At 37.3% G+C, this 25505-nt stretch overlaps 1 protein-coding gene across 1 annotated transcript in view; it reads left to right on the top strand.

The window, feature by feature from the left end:
- sgms2a (sphingomyelin synthase 2a) overlaps positions 1-25505 on the top strand; it is a 180144-nt gene that overhangs the window by 148605 nt on the left and 6034 nt on the right. The window contains exon 5 of the mRNA XM_039759218.1: positions 24618-24784. Coding sequence (XP_039615152.1) covers positions 24618-24784 — 167 coding nt within the window. The remainder of the gene's footprint in view (positions 1-24617; positions 24785-25505) is intronic.

A 25505-nucleotide genomic window follows, 5' to 3' on the forward strand; every position in this document is an offset into this window, starting at 1 on the left:
TTCACAGAAGTCTGACCTTAAGGGCTATTTATATTGATTTGCATATTCAAAGAGGTGTAATTTTGGAAGGAGTTGGGGCAGGACAGCAGGCACGTGTGTTACTTTTCACGCTGACCAGGATTTATGTAGCAGAAGAACGTGGAAGTTGCCGTATGCACAGATTTATGCATCTGGATTTTTTTGTGCGTAAGCTCATTTACGCTTTTGTCCGTACACCATGTTATAGTGTGAATTCTACGCACGGTGTTATACATGAGGCCCAAGGACAGTAAAATGGTAGAACTCTTCCATTGTGTTCTGGCTCTACCTCTCTGCCTTCCCTCTGTGGACTGTACCTGGTACACTCCTTTTGCCGTGGAGCATCCTAACTAATTTTATATCTGCCTGAACTGATTTATCTGTATCTGGAGATGTTCTACTCAGATATCCTCATTTACTTCCAAACATTTTACCTTATCATGGAGTGTTAAGACCCAGCAACATTATACAGGAATCTGAATTTGGCCACTTGTGTTGGCAATCTCATTCTTTCCTGCACCAAAATGATTATTTGACATTATTATTATTATTATTAATATTATTATTATTATTATTATTATTATGAATACTGAAACTAGCTGGGTGTATTAAAAAAATAAAGGAAATCTAGACCATTAAGATGCTGCACAAGAGTATATTTTGTTGCAGTACTGGCTAACCGATTAGGCAACCTAGGCAGCTGCCTAAGGCTCCATTTTAGGTGGGTAGCCCTCAATTTAGCAAGCCACTTTCAATATATCTTGGACAGTATGCACTGTGGCCTACATGCTCAACCTTCCCTTAAGGATGTACACCTTCGGCAGTGCTGGCACAAAATAGCCTTGTGATGTGGGAGATGGGAAAGGGGTCAAGGACATGTTAATTTGGTGTGATCCAATTCTCCCATCAAAAAAATGCAATGTAAGTAAAGTGGCAACAAGAGTATGAGGACTCAACAAGGAGTGTTTTAAAATGATTCAGGTGCTCAATACTACAAAAGGAAGTAGAAGAGAGGCAAACTAAACACAGTGGTACGAGCGTTTTGTTCTTGCATAAATGTAAGCCAAATAACCTTTTTATACTAGATAATGTATGTGCAAAGTTTGCTTGCATGGTGTTATTTTAGGGTGATCATATGTTATTTTTTTCATTAAGGGTATGGGGAGAGAGAGGGAGCTGAGGATGGTAATTGATTCTCAACATATCTATTACAAGTAATAAACCTTTGATTTATTTTATTTTTTTGGTTGGAAACAGTAGTAATCAATTTAAAGTCCCCAGTAACCTTTCAAAAAGTTGCTGTATAGATAGTGCTTTTTCAATAATGGAAAGAAAATGAAACAAAAAATAGCTCTATTTTTAACCATTTTTTATTTTTTTCCCTTTTAACACACATTTCCTATTTTAACTCCTTTCTCGTGACAATAGGAATCAGCCAGACATGCAGGCAGGCCTAGTTGTACATTCCACTGACTTGTAACTATGACCATCAACTGCAGTTACAGCTTCCTATGTTCTACCTGGTCTCACAAAGTATCTAGCTGATGTGCTCCATTCATTAAAAACAGTTTAACGCATTGTTGAGTGGACATCACCCTCTACCTTACTGAAACCTACATGACGGCTGTACAAGAGAGTAGTTTCAGTTTCTTATTTGTTGTGTCTGGGTTGAGGACAAGAATATTTATTTTTCCTGCGATGGGCTGGCACCCTGCCTGGGGCTTGTTTCCTGCCTTATGCCCTTTGTTGGCTGGGATTGGGTCCAGCAGACCCCCGTGACCCTGTAGTTAGGATATAGCGGGTTGGATAATGGATAGATGGATATTTATTTTTCAACTCATCTTTAAATTAATGCTTTTTTGTTACATCCTTTTGTGCTTTGGTGGCTCTACCCCATCTTCCTAAAAAAGTCAAATTGTTATGCATGCTATTTTATGAACAACTTGTTAGCATTTTCTGGCAACATCTGCATCAAGTTATGGTTGTGTGAGTTAACCACATATACCAGTATTTTTAAACAATAATACTTAAACAATGCAGAATCCTGGACAATGTTAAGAATTTCATAAATCCTGGCCAGACCGAAATTTTAGGCATTTAAAAGAGACATGACTAGGGAAAAAGAGGACACCCTGTTAACTGCCTGTTTGTACTTGGCTAACTGCATTTTCATTTCTTCATATGTATAATGGTGAAATCTAAACATCCTAACCCTACTACCTAAGTATAATAATATTAATAGCACATTTCATTTTTAAAGCGACTTTCCCATGTTTAAGCATGCCTCCATGGCCATATTAAGTCAACGGAGAATATGCCCCGGGGTTTGATTTTTTTTTTTTATATCCCGGATCGTTTAATAATTGCAATCCGTGACACTGGTAATATTATAATAAAAGGTATTAGAGGCAACTACTTGGGTGTATTTTATAGCACTGTTATTTTTGTCATTTCAGATGAACTTTAACAATAGTAGGTGCTTGGGGCATGTAATGTCTGTCTTTAGATTTTGTTAAATGTCAGTTGTGAAAGTGCTGCAATTACTGTTATGTTTAAGAGATACAGTGTACATAGTTCCAGATATAATTGTGCTCTTTATTTTTATATTCATATGTTTGTAATTCAGCATTTGCCTCAAAGCACCTGTTAAAGATATTATTAAAGAAATAATCTATATATATATATAAAAGTCCATGTATGTGTGTGTGTGTGTGTATGTATGTATGTTTCAGCATCACCTCTGAACAGCTGGAGCGATTTTCACGAAACCTGTTACACGTTTCTCATTAGTCGACTAAAAATACTGTAGGGTGAAATCAACCTTAACCCACCCCCTTCTGGATATGATGGGGGTGGGGGGTGATCTTGCATCTTGTATATATGTTATCATCCAGTTGACACTCTGAACGACCACCAAAGGGCAAACTGGAGGTGACTGCCAGCATTCTGTATGTTTCAGCACCAACCGTGTCTCTGCTGCTATTGAAGTAGAGTTGGCCAGGTAGGCATCCTAAATATATTTGGTACTCATTCTGTCTTTGTGACTCGAACAGCCCTATATATATATATATATATATATATATATATATATATATATATATATATATATACTAGCAGAATACCAGCTGAGCAGCGGAGAAGTAGTGTGTTAAAGAAGGTACGAAAAAGAAAAGGAAAAATTTAAAAATAACGTAACATGATTGTTAATGTAATTGTTTTGTCATTGATATGAGTGTTGTTCTCATATCTATCTATATATATATCTCTATCTATCTATCTATCTATCTATATATATATATATATATATATATATATATATATATATATATATATATATATATATATATTGTTCTCATATCTATCTATATATATATATCTCTATCTATCTATCTATCTATCTATCTATATATATATATATATATATATATATATATATATATATAGCAGCAGCGCTTGGCAAGTAGTAGTGTGTTAAAGAAGGAAAGAGAAAGAAAAGGAAACATTTTCAAAATAATGTAACATGATTGTCAAAGTAATTGTTTTGTGTATTTGGCAGCAGCATCACAACGTTGTTTTCGTCTAGCTGCATCAGAAAATGTATCACAACGTCTGACACGCCTCCTTTTTACTGTTTTCTCACAGCTTGGATTGCTGCTGTCATATACACACACACACACACATACATTCATACATATATATATACATATATACACATACATATCTTCATATCTACATATCTATATACATATCTACATATACACACATATAATATATATATATATATATACATACCTATCTACATCATATATACACACACATACATACATACACACACACAAATTATATATATATGTGTGTGTGTGTGTGTGTGTGTGTGTATATATATATATACACATACATACATATATATACACATACATATACTTGTGTGTATGTTTGTATGTGTCTATATGTGTGTGTATAGCTTTGGTCACTGAGTGCAAGGGAAAAATAATAAAATATAGTCTATAAGTTATTAAACAGTAAAACATTAACGTTTTAAGAAGTACAGGTACATTGAGCACTACTGGAGTGGTTGCGGGTAAACTACATTTTAAAGACTGTGTAACACAACAGGTAAGTAACTAACAGCAGCCATTAATCGGCTGTGATGGCACTGTCACTCCTCCACTCGTGTGCGTGTCTTCATAATCCGAGGTGAGGACCTCATAATCATTATATCGTGCAAGCGAAAGTGTGAATCGCCTTAATATTATTTTGCCGTGGTGTAGAAAAGGGGTCCCGTGTTTGCACTTGTCTGGGCTATAGCGCAGGGGGAGGATGAAAAAAATTAAAAGTGCTCACTTTGACTTAAGGCAGAAGCGCAGTCAGCGTCTCAAAGGCCGGCACAGCTATGCACGCGCGCTGGCTGCTCGACTTTTGCAGGGCAGGAGACCACAGTTTTTGCAGACACGTTCATGATATCAAAAGTCTCAGCGCTCTTTGGAGGTCATTCATATATTATATGATATATATATATATCAAAATACCCGCGCCTCGCAGCGGAGAAGTAGTGTGTTAAAGAAGTAATGAAAAAGAAAAGGAAACATTTTAATAATAACGTAACATGATTGACATTGTCATGAGTGTTGCTGTCATATATATGCCTGCCTAAATAAGTCACCCTCGCTTTGCTCTTACTTTATTTACCGTTCATTTAATCATGGCTAATGGCGGAAAAATTATAAAATGGAAGGAGGATGGCTTTACCAAAACAATTATTGATGGTGAATCGATTATTCATAAAGCTTGAATTGGTGATCTGTTTTTCTGTGTTAACCTCATATTTTTTCATACTACTTCTCAAACTAAGGTGGTGCGAGGGTAAAATGAATCGGGATGCGCTGATCAATGTAATCATGGAAATCATGCATTGACAAAAGCTCCCCTTTGCTTGTAATGCAAAGTGTGATTAAATGCATTATTTTTAACGCGTTATGGAGCACATGCATCGAAGCTTCTCAGATTTTAAAAATAACGTAACACGATTGTCAATGTAACCTTTTGTAAGTAGTGCCTGGAGGATTCAGTGTGGAGAATCTCTAGAGACAGCGTGTGTATTAACTTGTGGATTTTTCTGTGAGTATTTGGTGGCAGTCTGACGAAGTTGCTTCGGAAGACGGCGTTAGCCGCGGAGCTCAGCTCAGAGCGAAATGAGGTAAATGGGAGGGGTCATGATGACGTGACTCCCCCACCCGCCTTAACTGTCAATCCCCCACAAACACAGTCTCGGAATTTGCATAACACACCCCTTCACCTACAATTTTAACTTAGTTACAAAGTGATCAAAACTCGTTTATATCCTCGTCCTCTCATTAAACTTGTATCCCGCATTCCCGTGGGCATGTGAAACGCCAGCGGTAGCCTGTCTATGAACTTAATTTAAAGTTTAGGTTTACACCTTGCTTTCTTTCGAGGTAGCAGCACTCATGAATATGGTAGTATATGTCACTCGCTTCGCTTCTTATTGTTTTAGCTGCCTTCTCAATTATATAATGCATGTTTTCTTAAGCGCTTTTGGAGGTCTTCCTGGTTTTCTACGCACGCACTGACAGTCAGTTCACGTGATTACGTGGGAGGCGTGATGATGTCACACGAAACTCCCCCCACGTCATTCCAGCTCAACTCCATTACAGTTAATGGAGAAAATACCTTCCAGTTATGACCATTAGGCGTAGAATTTCGAAATGAAACCTGCCCAACTTTTGTAAGTAAGCTGTAAGGAATGAGCCTGCCAAATTTCAGCCTTCTACCTACACGGGAAGTTGGAGAATTAGTGATGAGTGAGTGAGGGAGTGGCTTTGCCTTTATTAGTATAGATATATATATATATATATATATATATATATATATATATATATACAAGTATGTATATGTGTGTATATATATCTATACTAATAAAAGGCAAAGCCCTCACTCACTCACTCACTGACCACTCACTCACTGACTCATCACTAATTCTCCAACTTCCCGTGTGGGTGGAAGGCTGAAATTTGGCAGGGTCATTCCTTACAGCTTCCTTACAAAAGTTGGGCAGGTTTTATATCGAAATTCTACGCGTAATGGTCATAACTGGAAGCAGTTTTTCTCCATTTACTGTAATGGAGATGAGCTTCAACGCCGTGGGGGCGGAGTTTCACGCCTCCCACGTAATCACGCAGTACATAGAAAACCAGGAAGACCTCAAAAAGCGCTCAAGAAAACATGCATTATATAATTGAGAAGGCAGCGAAACAATAAGAAGCGGCAAAGTGACATATACAACCATATTCATGAGTTCTGCTACTCGGAAACAAAGCACGATGTAAACCTACACTTTAAATTAAGTTCATAGACAGGCTGCCGCTGGGTTTGTAATTTAGTGCCTGCCCATATAAGGCCGTCCGTCAGCGGCAATCCAATAGCAAACTGCCACGGGTAAATATTCACGGGTGAAGGACTGTGCTTATGGAGAGGAAGATGAGATGGTCAGGGTGGTGTTTGACACAAACTCAGCGAAACTGCGAGAGAAAGTTTTAAGTGCCAGGACTAAGGTAACATTAAATAAAGCTATGGATATAGCACGAGATGGCACCAGCACAGCTGGGAACCTTCGATGCAAGTACAAAGAGTGGCTCACGTGAACTGACGCAGTGCACAGATAAAAGCAACAGTTCCAAAGAGCTGAACAAAACCGAATTACACAATTGAAAAGGCAGCAAAAAAGATGAAGCGTCTGATAAGCATATTCATAAATGCAGCTACTGTGGAAACAAAGCACACGGTGGAAAAAGTCAATGTCCCGCTAAAGGAAGACAGTGTAAAAACCCGTGCATGCAGTGTGTCAGGTCTCAGATAAAGAAGAAGACGAGCTGTTTATTGATGCAGTAAGAAACGAATCGATGAATGAAACCTGTCATCTTTACAACGATTGACAAACACGGAATGTAACTTGAACACAACACATCCTACAAATACGAACCTGATTGAAAGAAATAATGATAATCAAATCCTTGATGACAGCAACACTCAGTAACACTCACAAAACAAATACTGTATATTGACAGTCATGTTACGTTATTTTTAAAATGTTCCCTTTTCTTTTCTACCTTTTTAACACACTACTTCTCCGCTGCGATACGCAGGTATATATATATATATGTGTATATATATATATCCCCCTACATACTCAAATAATGGATACTTTATTAAGCCATCAATGATTGTTTTGGTAAAGCCATACTCAGTGTATTCATTAGATGAACGGTAAAAAGTAAGAGCGAGGAGGATGACTCATTGAGGCATGCAGGCTGTAGTCTTGGCGTCAACTCTATCTGAATTGCGATCACATTTGAAAAATATATCTTTTCAAGTTCTATTTAGTCCATATGTGTCAAACTCAAGGGGCACGGGCCACATCCGCCCGGCGTGTAATTATATCCGGCCCTCGAGATCATTTTATATACTGTATTATTGTTATTAAAGCCCGGGTATATGAAGCGCTGGTAACACAATAAACTACAGATCCCATAATGCAGCGCTTCAGCTGCCTTGCCGAACACTTACGCTTACTAGAGTTATTGCGCACTGAGTTTGCACGGCGCTTTGGTGACTTTGAAGAACAAAAAATGTCCGTCTACATGCGGCTCGAACCTTGTGCATGTTTGGTAGCACATATCTGTGTGAGAAGCTCTTCTCAGTGATAAAGACTAACAAAACAGCACACAGGAGTCGCCTCACTGATGAGCACCTGCAATCCATCCTGAGAATCTCCACAACACAGAACCTCACACCAAACAGAAACGAACTTGGGCCAAAAAAGATGCCAGGCGTCCAGCTCTAAAATGACATATGAGCAAAGACAACTGAATGATTTGATTTGTTATTGCACGTAAGAGCGGGAGTCAACCGTTTTAACAAACAGCTTATTGCACTGATACTGAAATAGCTGTGTGTGTATATATGTAGATATGTATGTATATGTATATATATGTTTATATATGTGTGTGTGTATGTATGTATATATATATATATAGATGTATTTGTGTGTATATATGTGTGTGTATGTATGTATATGTGTGTATATACTGTATGTGTGTGTATATATGTAGATATATATGTATGTATATATGTATAGATATGTATATATATATATATATACAACAACACTCATCACTCACAACAGTGACAAAAAACAATTACATTGACAATCAGGTTACGTTATTTTCAAAATGTTTCCTTTTCTTTTCATTGCTTCTTTAACACACTACTTCTCCACAAGTAAGCTGGTTTTTGCTAGTATATATATATATATATATATATATATATATATATATATATAATCTTATACAGTATATAAAGCAGACTGTAACACTCTTGTGTTTGTATGTATGTTATCATCCAGTTGACGCTGGAACCTTTCTGGTGTGCTCCGTAAAAGCAACCAACAATTTTATCATGAAAAATCCGTAGTATTATTTGTTTGTCATTTAATCTTTGTTTTTGTTAACTATATTTTCATCTTGCATTATTCTTATTGTAATAATGTTGTAGTGGTAATAGAATTAAATCAACCTAATATAATATTAATATAATTGATTTTTACGTTGTCAGAAATCTGCATATAAAAACTTTGAATGTATTCCGTGATTATATTTTGATTAAAATAGGCTATCTATTCTATATAGGATAAGTAAGCAATTTTATTTTTATCTACCATTAACATCCTATATTTATTTTGTGGATTCAGCCTCTCTTTGCGAGTGCATGTGTTTAGTTTGCCATTACTTTGGTCTGTTGGTCTGATTATTGACTTTGGCTTTCAGCACTAGAAAAACGTTGTTACAGGTAACCATGCTGCTCTTAAGCCATATGTGGTGGTCAGACTGGTGTTTCTGATGTTTTCTCAGTAGAATTTCATAATTTTGTTTATTTTTTCTGATTATCTTTAAACTGGCAATATTGGACTGAAGTTAGTAATTTGTTTAAAAATGTTATAGGTTTGGGTTTTTTGTATCTTTGTGCAATATTTTCCTCTGCAGTATCTGACAGAACTTTGGATTTTTACACTATAGTACAGTATGTTAGAATTCTGTTTTTTCTTGTGTGCTGCACAATTCACCTTACAGCAGAGCAGTTTGTTTATCCAGGCTGTAATGTTCATGCCCTTTATTTCAATTATGATTAGTATTTTATTCCTTTTAGATTCATATTTTCTTTGCATTAAGAGTAAGTGTCTCTTTAAAATGCTCTCATTGTAACAGTTTTGTTAGTCTTAGTGCAATTTATTTGTAAATCCTTCAGGCCACTTTTTAAATTGTTTACTCATTACTTGCACTGTTTGATCTCTGTAATACTTTGATGATTTTGTGTTAATGTATCTGTCTATCTACCTATCTATACATTGTATTAAACGAAGGCATCTGTGTTTATGACATCCATGGTTTGTGCATCTATTTTGGCATGGTGTTTTATTTGGAATGCCAGCAGTGAATTTTGCCTAAGGTTCCACATGGACTTTGACCGACACTGAGTTATGCTCTCAGTCCTGACAAACCCCACATATTTTAACAATACTCTATTTTAAATGTAGAGCAAAGCATTATTATTTGTTTTAAAATACACAAGACACCATTTCCACATGTTTATCACATAGCTGTATGTTACGGATTTCTTGGCATCATTTTTGAAATTATCAAAGTATTTCTGAAAACCTGAATTAAAGGACATTGTTGCTTTTCCAAATGGCAGTTATCCCTATTATATTGAACCTTTGTTTCCTCTTTGTTAGTGATCTGATTGAAGTGTGATCCAGGCCAAATGTGGCTGAATTAGTGCACGCATAAACTTCCGCTAAATGACTGGGCAATTACTCCGAGGAATCTGCAGCTTTCTAGTATGTCCTTTCCTGTTATTGTGGTTTTCAAATACATTATCTCTGAGTTGTTCTGGGAGCTCACTTGTCTTCATTAGAGACATATGCATTATAGTTCAGGTTTGTCTTATACATTAGATGTTTTTCATTACACAAAGATTCATACACACTTGGAATAAGCTACCAAGTAGTGTGGCAGACAGTAAGACTTTAGAGACCTTAAAAACTGGACTGGATGTTTTTTAGAAATATTAAGTGGATGGGACGGGTAAGCTTTATTGAACTTGAATTGCCTGTTTTGACTAGATTGTTCTGATGTTCTATATTCTGTACATAGGAAATTTTGTGTATCTCTCCTATACTAGCAAAAGTAGTACAATACAAAAATTTAAAATAAAAAACAAAAACAATGAATACAAAATCCCATACTGAATGCAACATATACTGTGAATCCTGGAAACACAATTTATTTCTCAGTATGTATGGCTGTTGACTAATCTGGTACATTTTTTATTCCCCATTTTATTTTGTTAAAGAATCAAAGCTGTCAAAAAGTGTTGGAATCCGCAAGGGAAGACCCTGTTTGTTAGCCTTAGCAGAGAGGCAGTGTCAGGTGATTGATAAAAAACAAAATTGGCTGTTCATAGCTGTTGTGAAATAGTTTGGAGATCTGCTCTGCGGTAAAATATCATTAATCAAAATTGCAGATGGGTGTAAGTTAGACCTTTTCTATACACATTGACTTAATTTTTAGCTTAATCTACAGGGTGTTTTTGGTGAGCAAAGCTAAGAGATTGAAACTGTGGTTGCCTATGGTGAGATTGCCATTTTATGAACAAGTGGAAGAATGTGGTGTAGCGGGTGTGGTGAGAAGAAGGCAGGAAGCAGGGACTGGAAAGCCGGTGCAAAGAAAGAGCGAGCAAGCAGATGAGCAGACAGCCTGGTGTTTGGCTGGTACCCGAGGAGCAGTTGATGTGGTCGCTCCCGCTGAGTATATTGTGAAGAGCTGGAGTGACTGTAAGAAAGAAGGCTCGCCGGGTAAGGCCAAGAAGGCGAATCGGGACTTAGGACATGTATTCCCCAGCGTGAACGCCGTGGTTGCTGGGGAGCCCAAGTTGCTGTTTGGTGGAGCCTACCGGAGCCAGGGGTCGTGAGGCGAACCGACTAGCAGAAAAAGGCAAAGAGAAGGACAGCGGCAGGTAGGGTGGCTTCCCTGGTGCATAGCCAGTAGGGAGAAACAGGGGAGTCACCAGCAGTAGGAAAGTACCGGGCTTTATTTTTAAAGTACAGCTTCCCCGCCAGAGCACCAGGCCAAAAAGTTTTGGTAAACAAAAAACAGGTCAAAATCATAAACAAACAGTTCATATGCGCGCCACTCCTGGCGCCGCGCCATTTTATTGGGGAGGAGCCGGAAGTGGAGGAATGTCGGGAAGGACCGCAAGGGAGGATGGGAAGGATGACGCCAGGGCAAGATGGCGGAGGAAGGGCGGAAGTATCGCGACTGCGGTCAATCCAGGCCTATGGTGCAGGACGGTCTTTTTCTATGAGGAAGCAGATATATATATATATATATACAAGTATGTATATGTGTGTATATATATCTATACTAATAAAAGGCAAAGCCCTCACTCACTCACTCACTGACTCACTCACTCACTGACTCATCACTAATTCTCCAACTTCCCGTGTGGGTGGAAGGCTGAAATTTGGCAGGCTCATTCCTTACAGCTTCCTTACAAAAGTTGGGCAGGTTTTATATCGAAATTCTACGCGTAATGGTCATAACTGGAAGCAGTTTTTCCATTTACTGTAATGGAGATGAGCTTCAACGCCGTATGGAGTTTCACGCCTCCCACGTAATCACGCAGTACATAGAAAACCAGGAAGACCTCAAAAAGCGCTCAAGAAAACATGCATTATATAATTGAGAAGGCAGCTAAACAATAAGAAGAAGCGAAAGTGACATATACAACCATATTCATGAGTTCTGCTACTTCGAAACAAAGCACCATGTAAACCTACACTTTAAATTAAGTTCATAGACAGGCTGCCGCTGGCATTTGTAATTTAGTGCCTGCCCATATAAGGCCGTCCGTCAGCGGCAATCCAATAGCAAACTGCCACGGGTAAATATTCACGGGTGAAGGACTGTGCTTATGGAGAGGAAGATGAGATGGTCAGGGTGGTGTTTGACACAAACTCAGCGAAACTGCGAGAGAAAGTTTTAAGTGCCAGGACTAAGGTAACATTAAATAAAGCTATGGATATAGCACGAGATGGCACCAGCACAGCTGGGAACCTTCGATGCAAGTACAAAGAGTGGCTCACGTGAACTGACGCAGTGCACAGATAAAAAGCAACAGTTCCAAAGAGCGCTGAACAAAACCAATTACACAATTGAAAAGGCAGCAAAAAATATGAAGCGCCTGATAAGCATATTCATAAATGCAGCTACTGTGGAAACAAAGCACACGGTGGAAAAAGTCAATGTCCCGCTAAAGGAAGACAGTGTAAAAAAAACCCGTGCATGCAGTGTGTCAGGTCTCAGATAAAGAAGAAGACGAGCTGTTTATTGATGCAGTAAGAAACGAATCGATGAATGAAACCTGTCATCTTTACAACGATTGACAAACACGGAATGTAACTTGAACACAACACATCCTACAAATACGAACCTGATTGAAAGAAATAATGATAATCAAATCCTTGATGACAGCAACACTCAGTAACACTCACAAAACAAATACTGTATATTGACAGTCATGTTACGCTATTTTTAAAATGTTCCCTTTTCTTTTCTACCTTTTTAACACACTACTTCTCATGATACGCTGGTATATATATATATATGTACAGTATATATATATATCCCGCTCTACATACTCAAATAATGGATACTTTATTCGCCATCAATGATTGTTTTGGTAAAGCCATACTCAGTGTATTCATTAGATGAACGGTAAAAAAGTAAGAGCGAGGGGAGGATGACTCATTGAGGCATGCAGGCTGTAGTGCGTCAACTCTATCTGAATTGCGATCACATTTGAAAAATATATCTTTTCAAGTTCTATTTAGTCCATATGTGTCAAACTCAAGGGCCGGGCCACATCCGCCCGGCGTGTAATTATATCCGCCCGCGAGATCATTTTATATACTGTATTATTGTTATTAAAGCCCGGTATATGAAGCTGGTAACACAATAAACTACAGATCCCATAATGCAGCGCTTCAGCTGCCTTGCCGAACACTTACCGCTTACTAGAGTTATTGCGCACTGAGTTTGCACGGCGCTTTGGTGACTTTGAAGAACAAAAAATGTCCGTCTACATGCGGCTCGAACCTTGTGCATGTTTGGTAGCACATATCTGTGTGAGAAGCTCTTCTCAGTGATAAAGACTAACAAAACAGCACACAGGAGTCGCCTCACTGATGAGCACCTGCAATCCATCCTGAGAATCTCCACAACACAGAACCTCACACCAAACAGAAACGAACTTGTGGCCAAAAAGATGCCAGGCGCCAAGCTCTAAAATGACATATGAGCAAAGACAACTGAATGATTTGATTTGTTATTGCACGTAAGAGCGGGAGTCAACCGTTTTAACAAACAGCTTATTGCACTGATAATGAAATAGCTGTGTGTGTATATATGTAGATATGTATGTATATGTATATATATGTTTATATATGTGTGTGTGTATGTATGTATATATATATATATAGATGTATTTGTGTGTATATATGTGTGTGTATGTATGTATATGTGTGTATATACTGTATGTGTGTGTATATATGTAGATATATATGTATGTATATATGTATAGATATGTATATATATATATGTTTTATGTGTGTGTGTATATATATATATATATATATATATATATATATATATATATATATATATGACAACAACACTCATCACTCACAACAGTGACAAAAACAATTACATTGACAATCAGGTTACGTTATTTTCAAAATGTTTCTTTTCTTTTCATTGCTTCTTTAACACACTACTTCTCCTCTGCTGGTTTTTGCTTATATATATATATATATATATATATATATATATATATATATATATATAATCTTATACAGTATATAAAGCAGACTGTAACACTCTTGCGGTGTTTGTATGTATGTTATCATCCAGTTGACGCTTGGAACCTTTCTGGTGTGCTCCGTAAAAGCAACCAACAATTTTATCATGAAAAATCCGTAGTATTATTTGTTTGTCATTTAATCTTTGTTTTTGTTAACTATATTTTCATCTTGCATTATTCTTATTGTAATAATGTTGTAGTGGTAATAGAATTAAATCAACCTAATATAATATTAATATAATTGATTTTTTTACGTTGTCAGAAATCTGCATATAAAAACTTTGAATGTATTCCGTGATTATATTTTGATTAAAATAGGCTATCTATTCTATATAGGATAAGTAAGCAATTTTATTTTTATCTACCATTAACATCCTATATTTATTTTGTGGATTCAGCGGCTCTCTTTGCGAGTGCATGTGTTTAGTTTGCCATTACTTTGGTCTGTTGGTCTGATTATTGACTTTGGCTTTCAGCACTAGAGAAAACGTTGTTACAGGTAACCATGCTGCTCTTAAGCCATATGTGGTGGTCAGACTGGTGTTTCTGATGTTTTCTCAGTAGAATTTCATAATTTTGTTTATTTTTTCTGATTATCTTTAAACTGGCAATATTGGACTGAAGTTAGTAATTTGTTTAAAAATGTTATAGGTTTGGGTTTTTTGTATCTTTGTGCAATATTTTCCTCTGCAGTATCTGACAGAACTTTGGATTTTTACACTATAGTACAGTATGTTAGAATTCTGTTTTTTCTTGTGTGCTGCACAATTCACCTTACAGCAGAGCAGTTTGTTTATCCAGGCTGTAATGTTCATGCCCTTTATTTCAATTATGATTAGTATTTTATTCCTTTTAGATTCATATTTTCTTTGCATTAAGAGTAAGTGTCTCTTTAAAATGCTCTCATTGTAACAGTTTTGTTAGTCTTAGTGCAATTTATTTGTAAATCCTTCAGGCCACTTTTTAAATTGTTTACTCGTACTTGCACTGTTTGATCTCTGTAATACTTTGATGATTTTTGTGTTAATGTGTATCTGTCTATCTACCTATCTATACATTGTATTAAACGAAGGCATCTGTGTTTATGACATCCATGGTTTGTGCATCTATTTTGGCATGGTGTTTTATTTGGAATGCCAGCAGTGAATTTTGCCTAAGGTTCCACATGGACTTTGACCGACACTGAGTTATGCTCTCAGTCCTGACAAACCCCACATATTTTAACAATACTCTATTTTAAATGTAGAGCAAAGCATTATTATTTGTTTTAAAATACACAAGACACCATTTCCACATGTTTATCACATAGCTGTATGTTACGGATTTCTTGGCATCATTTTTGAAATTATCAAAGTATTTCTGAAAACCTGAATTAAAGGACATTGTTGCTTTTCCAAATGGCAGTTATCCCTATTATATTGAACCTTTGTTTCCTCTTTGTTAGTGATCTGATTGAAGTGTGATCCAGGCCAAATGTGGCTGAATTAGTGCACGATAAACTTCCGGCTAAATGACTGGGCACTACTCCGAGGAATCTGCAGCTTTCTAGTATGTCCTTTCCTGTTATTGTGGTTTTCAAATACATTATCTCTGAGTTGTTCTGGGAGCTCACTTGTCTTCATTAGAGACATATGCATTATAGTTCAGGTTTGTCTTATACATTAGATGTTTTTCATTACACAAAGATTCATACACACTTGGAATAAGCTACCAAGTAGTGTGGCAGACAGTAAGACTTTAGAGACCTTAAAAACTGGACTGGATGTTTTTTAGAAATATTAAGTGGATGGGACGGGTAAGCTTTATTGAACTTGAATTGCCTGTTTTTGACTAGATTGTTCTGATGTTCTATATTCTGTACATAGGAAATTCTTGTGTATCTCTCCTATACTAGCAAAAGTAGTACAATACAAAAATTTAAAATAAAAAACAAAAACAATGAATACAAAATCCCATACTGAATGCAACATATACTGTGAATCCTGGAAACACCCATTTATTTCTCAGTATGTATGGCTGTTGACTAATCTGGTACATTTTTTATTCCCCATTTTATTTTGTTAAAGAATCAAAGCTGTCAAAAAGTGTTGGAATCCGCAAGGGAAGACCCTGTTTGTTAGCCTTAGCAGAGAGGCAGTGTCAGGTGATTGATAAAAAACAAAATTGGCTGTTCATAGCTGTTGTGAAATAGTTTGGAGATCTGCTCTGCGGTAAAATATCATTAATCAAAATTGCAGATGGGTGTAAGTTAGACCTTTTCTATACACATTGACTTAATTTTTAGCTTAATCTACAGGGTGTTTTTGGTGAGCAAAGCTAAGAGATTGAAACTGTGGTTGCCTATGGTGAGATTGCCATTTTATGAACAAGTGGAAGAATGTGGTGTAGCGGGTGTGGTGAGAAGAAGGCAGGAAGCAGGGACTGGAAAGCCGGTGCAAAGAAAGAGCGAGCAAGCAGATGAGCAGACAGCCTGGTGTTTGGCTGGTACCCGAGGAGCAGTTGATGTGGTCGCTCCCGCTGAGTATATTGTGAAGAGCTGGAGTGACTGTAAGAAAGAAGGCTCGCCGGGTAAGGCCAAGAAGGCAGCGAGAATCGGGACTTAGGACATGTATTCCCCAGCGTGAACGCCGTGGTTGCTGGGGAGCCCAAGTTGCTGTTTGGTGGAGCCTACCGGAGCCAGGGGTCGTGAGGCGAACCGACTAGCAGAAAAAGGCAAAGAGAAGGACAGCGGCAGGTAGGGTGGCTTCCCTGGTGCATAGCCAGTAGGGAGAAACAGGGGAGTCACCAGCAGTAGGAAAGTACCGGGCTTTATTTTTAAAGTACAGCTTCCAGCCATTGTTTTAACCTCGTTTTTTTTTTCTAATAGATTTTAACCTCCACTACTTCACTCATTTTAATGGATTATTTATGGATGGATGACTTATTTGTGAAGCACTGCACTATTTATTTGGACACTGTTTTTGTTTGTTGATTTTAAATAAAAGCACTTTGCACTTTTTGCACCATCCTCTTGCTTCGTTGTGCCTCACTGCCTAGCTCATCGGTGACATTACCGACGGTGTCGGGTTCGAGGGCTCCCATAAGCCAAACAGGAGCATGGAACAAACTCACATCATCACAGAAAAATTATGCTGCATTTCATTTGCCTCAGATGTACGAGCTGGGAATGACATCACACTCTGGTTGATTGCATTCCAGTAAGACATTTAGAAAATCAATATGAACGCATCCAGGAAAACCCTTGTTGTGCTTGCTCCAAAAGAATAAATATTAGTTATTACAATATATTATTCTGTATTTTGCATATCCAAATGCCATGTCCACAAATTGAAGTTTGGCAGTACTATGTGTATAACTGATTTAATGAGAACAAATGGACATAAGTGCTAATAAACAGTATAATACCAAAGATTTTAATAAAGTTTTGGTGTACATTGCCATTTTGGATTGACATCAGGATCTGAAATTGGACAAACTCGGGCTTAGCCGAACAGCCCAGAGTTTCTGAGTTGAAAATACAATTGAAGGAGGCGTTCGAGTTGAAAGTTTTGACTGGGAACTCAGAAATTTTGACTTCCCATTTCAAATGAAATGCAGCATTAGGCCCCACACTCTGCTAAGAATGCCGATTCAGGAAGCTTTATTAGTATAATGAAAAGACCCTCACCTAAACAGATCAGTGGCTGTTCTTATACTATTATTGCACAAACTTTGCATAAGAGGCATGTATTGATCAGAGACAGTCTTGTGGTAAAACGCAGGACTTCATTAGTTTTCTGTTTTGTTAATGGGAAGCCAACAGATTTGTCTCAGAAACACTGGCACACCAAAAAAGTCACAGCTACAGCAGTGACAGAAATGAATGATATATGTGGGGGACTTAGGTGTGTACATAAAGACTTTTGTCCAGAAGAAGTTCTGGTAAACCATTTGATGACTCAACAAGGGTAGGCAAAATGGCACCCAGGCTTTTTTGAGTGTGGGTAGGGAAACATTGACCTCCTGAAGATGTGAAGGGAACACTTTAAGGAAGTTAGTAATTTAAAGATTTTGCAGTATAAAAAGGCGACATTGTTTTTTTATTGTTTTGTACATTTTAAAACCTCATATTTTAAGCAGAGTCGGAGCAATAGTAAATGCAAACCATTATGGTAGTCCTCTAGCCAGCCAAATTAGTTAATTCGCAGCTTTAGCTATTTTGGAAAAGGTGAAGTATTAAAAAAAAAAACATGACTTATGTGGATAGAGTGTTTATATAAGCAGCCTTATTTGCCAGTTGTCAGCCTTTACAATGATGTATATCTCATGCTTGATTTTCTTGAGTACAAACATAGTTTCACAAACATTGTAAAAATAGATTTTATCTAAACACATCTTTTTTTCTGAGATTTTTAAGGTTAGGAAGACAAACATTTTGAGGTAAGACTATTTTACTCACTAATCAAGGCACTGAAGAGTGGCAAATTGTGTAGATTGATTAGAACAAGCAAGTAAATATTTCACTGTATTCTGTGCTTGGGACAATAATGACCTTATTAATCTATTTAGCATACTCAGTTGCATAGCTGTTTAGTCATTAAGTCCTAATATTCACACTGACAGAATGTGCATGTGAAAAGCATGCAGTTTTCTTCTTTTTTTGTGAAGTAGAATTTCTTTAGCAAAAACCCAGGCAGGCAGAGTTAGTCTACAAGCCATGCCAGTTCTGGAGAAAAGTAACAGATTTTTTTTTTTCTCCCACAAATGACCCTTCTTGTTTAACACGGGTATATGGTACTATGCAAGTATTGTTGGCTTTTGCATTGTTGGGACAAGCAAGTAAGGTAGACTATGCTGTAGAAAGGTTTTTCAGTTGTTAGACATCTGTCAAGGTAACTGAAGCACAATCATTTTAGTAAACAGAATAGTATAATTTATTGATAAACACAAGGATTATAGAAATATGATAACTGCTGTGGAGTGTAGAGGGGCACTCCAGCTCCCCAAACATGATATAGACAGGCTCGGACACAAGTATAAAATGAATGAAAGAGGTTTATTGTGGGAAGCTCTTGTAGAAAGTGACTACAATACCTGGCATGCTTTGTGGACAACCAGGCAGGGATCCTAGGGGAGACAAAGTCCTGTGTAAGCTGTCACCCCTTGCCCTTCTAGATTGAGGGCATCTCCGCTGGGCCAGGCTGCTGGCCATCCCTCTCACTGCATATAAATATATCAATGAAGAAGGCAGGACACAAGACAAACATAACACAGAAGAGGCTGGCTGTTTACTGGCTATTCAAAGTTCAAATTCATCTTGTCTCAGATAGTTTTTACGATACCAGAGCTCTTACACCTTAAGCGGCCTAGTACCGGGCCAAGCAATTGTTTAAAAATCTTTTGCCTTATCATACAGGTGAATTGTGCCACACACCAACACAAAATACCTCTTTTGCAAGCGATGGGTGTCGACTTCACACTCCTAGTAATCAAATTATTATAATATTTATGGTTTACTTTTATTTTGGTATGAAATCATACTTGTGTGTTTCAAAAATTGTCTCAAAAAATATTTGAAAAAATCATAACTATTCTTTATAAGGAATACCCAAGTGTTACACATCAATCAAAAAATCCTGACCAATAGCTTTCAACCATTGTGATGAATACTTCCACCAACAAGTAACACTATACACCTCTTTTCTGATTTTTCGTGTGCTCTCGCATATTACTTCACACAACAACACCAAATATCTACAAGTGACACATTAGTACTTACTGTACATTCTCCTGATAAAAATTCCAAGCGCATTATTGTGTGATGCATAAATCATTAGATATTCTCTAAATAAGCAAAGTTGTGAAGCAACCTTTGGCAAGTACTACCTCACGTTTCTGGGTCATTAGGTTAGACTCAATAGGTCACACACTCGCAAACTTTATACTGTTGAATGGCAGCGACTGTGATGTCCATATATAGAAATAATGACACAGCTGATGGCGTGCGTACTGAAAAAATGCACTGTTTGAAGCAGGAGCAAACAATGTAAATAGTTTCATGTAAATGTGTATGTAAGGTAGGGGGTACATGAGTGTAAGAGTTTATTAGGGGATGGGGTTCAGAGTTTTTATATGATTCACTGTCTTATGTACAATAAAACCATTCTGAACCTGGATCCCCATTTGGAGGGGTTTTGGATAGGGGACGGACACCCATGGTGCCAAATGGTGTAACTATTTATTTATTTGTGTTATTAGCATGAAACTGTAGACAGGTACAGTTGACTTGTCTAGTAGCACCTCTGAGGTGAACAAACTGCCCTGGAATTACTTGTACATTTGTGAGAAAAGTGCTCCATAAATGTAAAGAATTAATATTATACTGTATCAGAAGACAAAAATTTGAAAATATTACTGTGAGTGCCTGCCCCAACCCCCCGCCCCAGTTTAGCAGCAATTTTAAGTAAAGGAATGTTTAAATTTGTCACAAATACAGATTCTATCACATTTTAGAAGTTATCTGTCAGGTGTTAGTGAAGTATTGACTGCCCTACCTTTATTTTTTGAATTATAAGGCTTTATTTTAAGGGTACCCTCCCTCAGGTGGAGATTGCTGACGAACGTCCCCAGAGTGTAGGGGGTTTTCAGGATGATGTCCAGTGCAGTCTGGAGTTAAATGCGTGATTGTTCTGGGTTCAAATGGAGGACTCTTCTTGTGTGTTACATGATCATTTGTCAGTGGTGTGGTGTGATGCTGCCTTTCTCGACTCACTGTTAAGCTCTTTGCAGTGCCCACTGTAATTTCATATGGAAAAGTGTTACTGTTTCTGACACAAAAGTGTAGGTGTTTAAGTTCCCTTCTTAAAGTAATGGCTGCTTTTCAGTCTCCTCAGACTGGGCTCAGTCAGTGGCACAGATCTGGGCTTGGCAGGGTGGCTGTTAGAGCTAGTTTCAGGTGACCAGCTCCAAGGCTGTATGAAGAGTACCTTTCATGCCAAAGAAAGTTTGTGAGCTTTTTGCTATGCAGAGAGTGGGTGGCTTCTTACTGCAAAGAAAGTGGATTGTCAACTTCTGGGTACCCTAAAGTGAAGACATCATCAGCTTTTAGCACCCCAAAGAGGCAGAAGAAATGAAGTTGTGAAGAAAGGTGTACCTTTTAGTGGTTGGAGCAAAGTCACTTCCAGTTACAGATCCAGTGCCTACTTCTATGTGTGCTGTTTTGTCCATCAGGTCCAGCCAGAGTTCAGTTGCAGCTACAAGCCTAAAATAAATGTAACTTTGGGCACCTTTTCTTCTGCAGCAGTCTCTGCAGAGGTGTCAGCTCATTGCTGATTTAGACCTTTGTTATCTGCAGAGCTGCAGATCAACTATTCACTTCAGAATTCACTCTGGTGTTCAAGTGGGGGTGCAGCTGAATTTCTGCATCCTTAGTAATTCTGCTGTCTTAATAGGTCTTGAGTGTCATTAAAAGCCTGGCAAAATGGGCAGTGCCCACTTTGTCCTTCATGGAACAGGATAAAAGCAAACAGCACAGCACTGACTCCCACAGATTTGCAATGGCCTCTTGACACTACACATACCTGAGTGATCACAAAGTGTACATGCAGGTGTCAGTGTCCAATAACAAGAAACCAGTGTCCAATAACAAGAAACCAGTAATCATTAGGAAATGTTTGACAAGAATAATTTCTATATCTGAATAATATAATTTTGATTCTTTTAATTGTAATATTTTCAGATTTTTTTGTTTTAATACCTGAGCTTGTGCTTTTAATTTACATTAACATAATAAAAACAAAAATTCATGAAAAAAAGTTTTAATTATATAACCATCAATGTTTCCTCACTTGTTTTCACTTTTACTGTCAAGTTATATCTTTGATTCAAAAGCAAAAGCCATGATATGTGTATGTGTGTTTTCAGGTTGTAGAGTAATAAAGTGAAATACAAACAGATATTTTGTTTTAAACACATTGTTTGCTACAGAAATTTCAGGGTAATTGAGTTTGTCAAGGGAGTCTTTTCCCGTTTTACATCTAAGAAGGACCAGGATTGATGCAGATCTCATAAGGATGACAGGGAGCTATTCCTTTAGCATCTTGTGGTTTTTGCATTTTAAGTGCTGAATCACAGTGTCTAATGTTAATGTAAGGAATTTTAGTGCTTACTATAATACATTTGTGATAAAAACAAGGCAGGTTTACTGTAAAGTAACATTTTACATATAGGAAGGAAAAGAATTTCCTAGTAGGCAGTTTAAACCTAGAAACACTTTGTTTGACAAAGACTTCAGTTAAAACTGTCCACTTCCATCTGCAAAAACCCCTTATCAAGCGGGGTCATTTTTGCTAAATCGCTTGTAATTTGACCTCTCCAAATTAGAATCATTGCTGTTATTGAACTATCTGGAGTATAAACACATGTTTGGTCTCTTTGTAAAGGTAACATTCTCTAGTTTCACCCTTAGTAGTCAGAATCACTGTAGGTGTGACTGATCAAAAGTTATGCACATTAGAACTCACAGAAAAAATGATTTTTTTTGTTCTCGCCTAAGTTTTTTTGTGAAAATAAAGGCCTCTATAGCTGCAGTAGGTAGGTGGGGACAGAAACACACTATGTACCAACAGAATAACTTGTTGACTACTCACATTTCAAATTTGAAAAGAATACCTGTAAAAATGACATTTTTACACCAGTTTTTATGTGGGCATGTCCAGGTGCTTTTTAGAGGGACCTATGGTTTATCCATTATCCACATTTTGGAACGTATGGAAAAAGTGTAATAACTTTTGAATGCTTCAACCCACATATATCAATGAGGGCTCTACTGAAAGCTTACACCTAAATAAATCTATATCTACATACAGTGTCACTCTATTAGTTATGGAAATTCATATTCCATAATAAAAACAATAAAAAATACACATTTCAATATAAAAATAGTCAAAACAAGTCTTATAGGCTAAATATATATATATATATATATATATATATATATATATATATATATATATATATATATATATATTATATTTTATTACTTTACTTTTTTTAATAAAATGCACACAAACGATATACATTTTTTTTACAAACTGTTACAATACAGCTCAGCGTTTTTCCACGTGCCACTGATTGTAGCAATCGTTAGCAGGCAGAAAGCACAAGGGCGTGTCACATGTCGCTCTCTGCCATTAGACGTCACCTGGTCCGATTGATCACTGTCATGCCGCGTACATGCATCTATTATTTAATCGAGAGTGTATTTACGTTTATCTGTACTTTTATCCATATTTAAAATGCGAAAAAACTAGGTGAAATCACAATAAACAACCACGCACCAAGTCTGCAGACTGGCACAAATGCCAGCTTCGCGCAGCTCCGATCGGTTTTGTTTACAAGTTGGTATGGCAAGTTACATATCGGCGTGCTCAGCTGCTCATTGGCTGTAAGTTTGGAGTGTCACTCACAGCGTCCAATCAAACTGGTAGATTCTACCAGGGTTTGGAGTTGTGCGTCATCGTTCAGCTGTCTGTGACACTCGTTGGCTATACGAGGTGCCAGTCATCCCCCAGACCCATCGTAATTGGCCAACTTAGGTGTCAATCAGAAGCTAACACTTCCGTGTAACATGCTTTAGCATGGTTATTGCCTACAGAAACAAATTACGTCTGATATGACCAATAGAGATGAAAAAAAATGTCGGGGCTAGTCTCGAGTTAAAAAACGTTTCCTGGAGTTTTTGTCCCTTTGAGGATCTATCGTGTGTTTTGGACCTAATCATTTTACTGGATTATATTCCCTGGAGCCTTACGGACAGAATGAGATCAATATGGCTCGGAAATATTGATGCTTGACTTGCAGAGAGCCTTCAAAGGTAGGAAAAGTCAGCTCTTAAAAAGTATTTACTTCTCTGTAAAAAAGGATTTAGTGTCAGTGCTGTGGTTGTTGTGTGTCAAAAGGGTTTATATCATCGGAAAGATGAGACTCTGAATATTCATTTGATGTGTAGTATGTCGAGGTGCATGACAGAGGGGCATGCACACATGGCTGTGATATGATTGTGACATCGTAAAATCGTCGTTATGTACCGGGACCGTTACGTGTGCATGTTAAGGGTTTTTAAGAGACCAAAACTGAAGGATGGTGTGCTGCACTTGCCCCTTGGTTATTAAAGTGTATGTCTGGAGAAGTCATTTTAAAATGTATAACACACTTTTAAGATGGTATCCTGGATGCCATGTAATACTTTTGCTTCCATCAAAGGAGGACCTAACACCAAAAAGAAATAAGGATTTCCTTTATTATTATTATTACAAATGTGACAAGTTTATTGCTAGTTCGCACTTTCAAATAAAGCATTAAAAACAGGTTAAGATGAGGTTTAATATGAAACACTTTATACCGAGAAATTAAAATATTTGAAGCTAATTGTGAGTCATTGTCATGCAAATAGATCACCTAATTACTTTCAGATTAAAGGAAATAAGTGAGGTTTGCTGTCCTTGGTAAGCTATTTTCTTATGCTTACATTTGTAAACAGTGAATGTTCAAATGTGCTGATGAATGCAGAGACAGTTGAGCTTTCATTTACTATTTAACATTTTCTTTCACTATTCCTTTTCCAGATTCACCTTGCCGCTTCTGGTGGTATCATATCTGCTGCTGGCTTCTGAGTGCAGTGGGAGTGCTGTGTATTCTGGTGGCACATGAGCACTACAGTGTTGATGTGGTGATTGCTTACTTCATCACAACTCGACTTTTCTGGTGGTACCACACCATGGCCAACATACAGGTATATTTTGCAATTAATTAAGACAGACATGGCAAACTGATTTTGTGTAAACTGTTTCTCTTTAATTAACACTAAAACTTAAAGGAGCAAAAGAAAAATCATGGAGGTCAGGGTTTCCCCAGTGTGCTGAACAGAAAAGTAAATATTTATTATGAAGTGATTAAAAAGTGACAAGGCACTCTAAGTTTAAAATAACAGAGCATGCTGTTTACTTTGTTGTGCTTTGTTATCACAGAGAAGAATATAATGCTGCATAACTCATAATGATTTGGGGAATATTTTCTGGTTTATGTCCTGATTTGCATTTGCTTGAAAGAAATAGGAAAAAAAACTCACTAGTAGCAGAGTAAAATGATTATAGGCTTTACTCTCAGATCACCCATATTTTAAGTAGTTCATTCCATTTAACACATATCTTTAACCAAGCTGTTCCATATGACAAAATGTAGTTGGGTTAAAATAGATAGATAGATACCTACATACATACATACACACACACATACGTACTTACTTACTTACTTTATTAATCCCAAGGGGAAATTCACATAATCCAGCAAAAGTATACTGATACAAAAAAAGAATGATGTTAGCGTTTACCCATGGGTGGAATTGAAAAGTCGCATAGTGTGGCGGAGGAACAATCCCCTCAGTCTGTCAGTGGAGCAGGATAGTGACAGCAGTCTGTCGCTGAAGCTACTCTGTCTGGAGATGATCCTGTTCA

Source organism: Polypterus senegalus, chromosome 7, assembly GCF_016835505.1.
Source record: "Polypterus senegalus isolate Bchr_013 chromosome 7, ASM1683550v1, whole genome shotgun sequence".
In the NCBI taxonomy this organism is placed as follows: domain Eukaryota; kingdom Metazoa; phylum Chordata; class Cladistia; order Polypteriformes; family Polypteridae; genus Polypterus; species Polypterus senegalus.